The sequence below is a fragment of the Coptis chinensis genome, unplaced genomic scaffold, assembly GCF_015680905.1.
Source record: "Coptis chinensis isolate HL-2020 unplaced genomic scaffold, ASM1568090v1 utg8755_pilon_pilon, whole genome shotgun sequence".
NCBI lineage: Eukaryota > Viridiplantae > Streptophyta > Magnoliopsida > Ranunculales > Ranunculaceae > Coptis > Coptis chinensis.
The window spans coordinates 80906-87095 of NW_028238187.1; the positions used below are offsets into that span (position 1 = coordinate 80906).

The 6190-nt window shown below is 36.4% G+C and overlaps 1 protein-coding gene and 1 non-coding gene across 2 annotated transcripts; both read right to left on the reverse strand.

The window, feature by feature from the left end:
• Positions 1-308: 308 nt before the first annotated feature.
• Positions 309-1868, reverse strand: LOC147472741 (uncharacterized). Its single transcript, XM_086588317.1, is given in 3 exon segments — positions 309-428; positions 431-562; positions 1847-1868. Coding segments are annotated over 3 exon segments (258 nt in total). The 3' UTR covers positions 309-324.
• A 1062-nt stretch (positions 1869-2930) lies between these two features.
• On the reverse strand, positions 2931-3002 carry TRNAG-UCC (transfer RNA glycine (anticodon UCC)). Its single transcript has one exon. It is a non-coding gene; the product is annotated as a tRNA-Gly (tRNA).
• Positions 3003-6190: the final 3188 nt, after the last annotated feature.

The following is a 6190-nucleotide window of genomic DNA, read 5'->3' on the forward strand; positions in this document are numbered from 1 at the left end:
AAAAGCTTCCGCGATAATTTCCTTCGGATTGAGCTGACATCCGTTACGGTCGTTCATTCTATTCAAAGAATCCCGTTCGAACCGCATACATGAGATTTTCACCTCATACGGCTCCTCCTTTCGTGCATAATGATAATAATCCATGGAATTAAAATTAAATATTCTCATTATAAACTGAGAGGGGCTAGCGCGTTTTACAATAAATATCTAGCCAACCCTCCTGCAAGAGGTTTTTCTTAACACCAAGCTCGTTGGTGCTAGATAGAAAAGGGGGTAACTTGAGCAATTTCTTTGTCCTCAATGCCCCCTATTTCCAGGAATTAGTCACTTCAACGGTCTTCGATGGTTATACGGGTATCCAAAGTACGAACGAGATGGATGTTTGTTGTCCCAACCATTCTTGGTAATCCCGATCCCGATAAGGAAAGGGTATACTTTATAACAATAACAAAGTTTTCGTGTTGTTGATTCCTAGGTGTAGTGCTTCTTCCCCTATGCCGCCTATTAGTACTAGTGGAGTGGTGTTGACCTGTAATACAGAACCCATAGGTGTAACCTTTCGCTTAAGACTAGAATCTAAAATTGAAGGCGAGGGTCGCATCAACCGAGGATACACGACAAAAGGAATTGTTCTATTTTCAAACTTCACCTTCAGCAAAAGTTTAGGTTTATTTCAATAATATTTTTTATTTCTATCCCAAATCATGTGCCTTTCTCGTAAGGAGGAGAGTTTTAAAGAAAAAAATCAAATCGCACCATCTCGTAATAAGTAAAAGCCTCTTTTCTCCTCGGGTTGTCGGAATTATTCGTAATAAGATATTGGCTACAATTGAAAAGGTCTTATCAATAAAATTTCCATTTATCCCGATCCGGGCATAGTTAACAATCCATTCGATAATTCTTCAGATTACCTCTCGTAGGGAAAATGATCCCACAAAAAAGGAATTGTACAAAGATTTAAATAACATAAAAAAGGACTCATTAAAAAAGATGTGGATCTTCCACTCAAATTGTTCCTTTTGATAGGAATCGATGGGAAGAAATATTTGAATCGATTGGATTTAAGCCAAACAATGTACAATGTAGTAGTATACCAATGAACAGTAACTATTACTATATTTCATTTCATCTAAGTGGAAGAATCGAAAGTAATTTTTCCTACAGATTAGTATAACTTCGAGGAGTTAGTTTTGATTGAATTATGATCCAAAAGGAAAAAGAATCAAATAACCATTCTATGATAAAAATAGAATAACCATCAATTTTTGTCATACCGTGTATACACTAATAATTGAAATATAAAAATACCGGTATGATTCCCGAATTTGTAATAGATCCGCGGGGTAGGGAGTTGTTGTTGAGAAATCTGAAACGGGAAGGTTACTTTTTAATTCCCACGTAACCATAATATAAATATAATCATGGTCTAAATGTAGTATAAAATATGGATACATCAGACGATTCGATTCGTTCCAATTCATTGGTTTAATCCGGTATAAATATCGAGGAAAAGAGGCGACTTCTTGACAAAATAAACAAAAGATATATCTATTCATGTCATGTTTGTTTTTAATGGCTTTTCACAAGATAAATAGATATTTTTATCCCCCTGGAGAAAGATCTTTCTTTGATGAAAAGTTTTATATTTTCTTTATTGATCGGCCATACCTATCTTGAAATAATATGAATCTTGCAAAATACTAGGAATGGCTCGCTATTCACTTTCGATTTACGGGTCATAATCATAAGATTCTGCAAGGGAGAGATGGCGAAAGTGGTTCAAAGTAGCATTGAACTGCTATGTAGGCTTTTGTTTACCGAGGGTTGAATCCCTCTCTTTCATTACCTGCAACTAATTCACTTAACATTACTGACCGCAATGGATCAAATCCAATCAAATAACAACAATAGATATCATTATTCCAACGTTTTTTAACTTTCTTTAATATAGATTGTATATTCCTAATTGTAGTTGTTGTGGTACTGTGGTACATAAAATATTGGAAAAGAGTCGCCAAGGGATGAAAATTTCCCCTCGACCCATTTATGATAAATGAATCGGAGAAAACCCGGATAAAATTCCTTGCCTTAGGCGATTTATTTCCTCGAAAGGGGGCAAAATTATCCGAACCTTTTTTTTTAGTTAGGTTCAAGTCTGACGGGAATAATATTCTACGACTAGCAATTCATTTATTTTCAAACCGACCCCCTTACTAGTTTATCTATGACTCGATGCTCATCTTTGGTGGAACACTGATCGCAGCCATCTCCACTGGCGAAAAATCAGCTCTAGCTTTTCTAACTGGTGGAGCAGGGGGTTTCCTATATCTTTTGCTATTGCAGAATTCGGTTGATGGATTACCTGCTCCAGCGTCAACAACAATGAACAAAGAAGGAAAAAACATCAATCAACTTGTCAAAAGACTGAGGGGTCCAATTTCAAGCTTGGGATTTGCCATTGTACTTGCAGGTGCTGCCCTGAAGTATACTTCAGGAGCTTCACCCATAGCATTGACACCACAAGAGATCTTACTTGGGATGACAGGGTTTTTGGCATGTAAGGTTGCCGTGTTGTTGGCGGCATTCATACCTATGGAACTCAAACTGAAAGAAATGGAGTGATATTTTGACAGACATATTCAAGAATGTGTGCACTAACATATTTTCCAAAATAAATATATTCATACGGAAAAAAAAAATGTGGGAGGGTGGAATGTTGTTAGTATATAAAGAGAATTTGTAAATTGTAGTTGAAAAGAAGTTTGTATAAAGAAGAGTCAGTGTATATTGTTTATTGATTTGGAGAAAATGTGCACATTTAAATTCAAAATTGAAGAAAATCTGAGGATGGTCTCTTCTGAAGTTCTAATTTTAGATTACTTTGATAGGACCCAAAAAGAGGGGAGGAAATCGGAAGTTTGTTCTGGGACTGCGTCTGCCGGGAGTCGAACCCGGGTCTATTGCTTGGAAGGCAATTATCCTAACCGTTGGACTACAGACGCTTGTTAATACTATAAATATACTGAATATGTAGGATTACAGCTTGCGCTACGATGCCAACACAAACTTTATTGAGTCCACCATGAAGATTGTTATTCTTTAGTAAACAATCACCTTACACATTTGGGTTGAAGTGAATAGCTTATACTTAGACTAAAATAACCAAAAACAATATAAGAATTCATATGCAAAATCTAACTCTACAGATCCCCATACTACGACGTGTAGGGACAACTGTGGGAATTATTGATCGGACGATCATATTATATCGAAAGTTTGCAATGTGTATTATAATATGCTATAGGGATACGAAGTACAAATTTCTCGATCTAATACAATATATGTAGATGAAATGTTCAACAGGCTTAAAACCTTCCCCAGCATTACAACTGAGAGAAATGCACATTGTTATGTGTAGTAAGATTATTGCCCTTTTTGATATTTGCTAGTACTAGTACCTAACTTACAAAAATGTGTTCAGTTTTTCCCATATCATCAAAGATAGGCACGGGAGCAGGCAAGACCGCAAGACAATAGCCATGTCTACTGATTCTGCAGTGAAATATAGCGTAACCAGATTGCACTCTCCTTCAAATAAAATCAAGGCAGACTTCCAACAAAAATTATGGAAATGCCGCATCGCCGACAGTGACTTGCATTTCAAAGAAATTGTCAGTAGGCATGCTGCAGTGAAAACATTATCAGCGAAAGATTCATGGATAACTCCAAAATTCCAACATACGTTTGTGGAAGAAGCATGAACGGTGTGGTCATATTTGCCCAAAAAATTGTGAGAATGTTCACCGTTTATTCTATTGCTAATTTCATACGCGACATAATGTTGCAACAGTCGTCATAAATTTATTATATTTTCTTGTCGCTTGTGTCATACACGACATAATGTTATAACAGCCGTCATAAATTTATTATATTTTCTTGACGTTTGTGTCATACAAGACATAATGTTGCAACAACTGTCATAAATTTATTATATTTTCTTGACGCTTGTGTCATACACGACATAATGTGACATAATGTTGCAACAGCTATCATAAATTTATTATATTTTCTTGACGCTTGTGTCATACACGACATAATGTTGCAATAGCCGTCATAAATTTATTATATTTTCTTGTCGCTTATGTCATACACGACATAATGTTGCAATAGCCGTCATAAAAATATTAGCAAAACACCTATCTTGATGGCTTTTAAGATAGATAAAAAACAAGCGTCATAATATGTCATTTTTTTAATAGTGGTACCAAGTAGCAGCAAAAAAATCGGCCAACTTAATCAACAAATACACAAGTGGGTACACAATGTCTTTTTTTATCTCAACCATTATTTTGGCGAGGCCGCTAATTCCGTTTACTTTACCAAACTTAGTATCGGAATGCACATCAATAATATAATTCTCAAACTGATTCGCTAATTCCATCTGATCTATCTCTGAAAAATCATCGGGATAAAGTCGAGCAAAATAGATCAACTTTTGCTTATCGAAAGCAACAAATGACTTACAAGGATCAAGACATACCATGCAAAGAAGTAATCCTGTGTTTGCTTCATTAAACCGATCATTTAACTCTTGAAGTTGCTTCATTAAACCAGTCGTTTATCTCGTATTTTTCTTTCTATTTTTTTTTAATAGATACAAGATGGTTTCTGTTTGGGTTTATATATGGGTGGATAAATACAAAATAAATAGGAGCACAAGTACTATTGGGTTTTCTATTTGCTTTTTTGGTATTGTTGCTTTTTTGGTACTGTTGCATTAAACGAGTCAAATGTGTACATCAAGTACATCACACATCACATGACATCAGCAATCCCTTTTGTTTTGTTTCTCATGAGCACATGCCGCCCTTTTCTTTTTCTTTTTTGTCTCTTACCAGTTACCACTTAGAACTTGCGCCATAAGAGCATTCCCAATGCAAGTATAATCCCCCCTTATCACCTCCACGTAGGCAGTTATTCTCCCTCTTTTCACGGTTTTGGTGAAAAATAAGGTGAAGTTGTGCAATGCAAAGGTGAAAAAACATCTCGGACGGGATGTTGGATTCCGTCTGGACGTAAACCCGTCTGAAATTTTTTAAAAAAAAACCGAAAAAAAGTCGAAAAATCATGCGAGACGGAATCCAACATCCCATCGAAAAAAAACCCATTAAAAAAAACACACGAGACGGAATCCAACATCCCGTCCGAAGTTAACAAGTCAACCACTATCTCGGTGATGAGTTTCACCTTGAAATCAACTTGGCAAAATATTCACCAAATAATCACCTCTGCATTGCAGAGCAGTTTTTCCCCAAAACTGGTGACTATAGTCACAAACCCCTTGAAATCCCCTGCATTGGGAATGCTCTTAGAGCATTTGCAATGCAAGTGAATATAATCCCCCCCCCCCCTTATCACCACCATCTCAGCACTTATTCAACCCCTTTTCACCAAAACGGTGAAAAACAAGGTGAAGCTGTGCAATGCAAAGGTGAATAAAATATCTCGGACGGGATGTTAGATTTCGTCTGGAGGTTTTTGATTGAGACGGAATGTAACATCCCGTCAATGTAACATCTCGTTTGGTATTTTATAACCAGACGGAATGTAATATCCCGTCTGATGACTTGTTATGAACAGACGCGAACAGGCTCCATTTTCACTTTCTTCCCAGCCTCCATTGCGATTTTCTAGCCTCCATTAACAACATTTTATCACAAACTTCCATTCCTAATGACTCTCTTCTCCAATGCATCCCCACCAACCTCACCACATGAAGAGCATTCCAGATGGTTTGGAAATGTCAAAATATCCAAAAACAAATGGGCAAAAAAGATCGTCGTCAAGAACGTAAAATGTGGGCGAGGAGGTGCGTTGTGAAATCGAGGAACACCCACCATTAGCGTCAATATCGGTCCGACACGTAGCAAATCAAGTGGCGGAGTCTCAAGTAAGTTTTGATTTTTTTTTTTTTTATGTTAATTATTATTATTTATGTTAGTTTATATCAAGTTTGTTGTTGTGTAATTAGTTTGAATTTGTCGCATTATTTTTTAAAAAATTAGTTGTAATTATATCGATTATTTGCGTGTTGGTTGAATGTAGGAAGTACACCTATGGAAAGTGCGTTGTGCACTTTCAAATGTTGTGTCGTGGTGGCGTTGTATGAAATAAAAAACGGATCCTAATT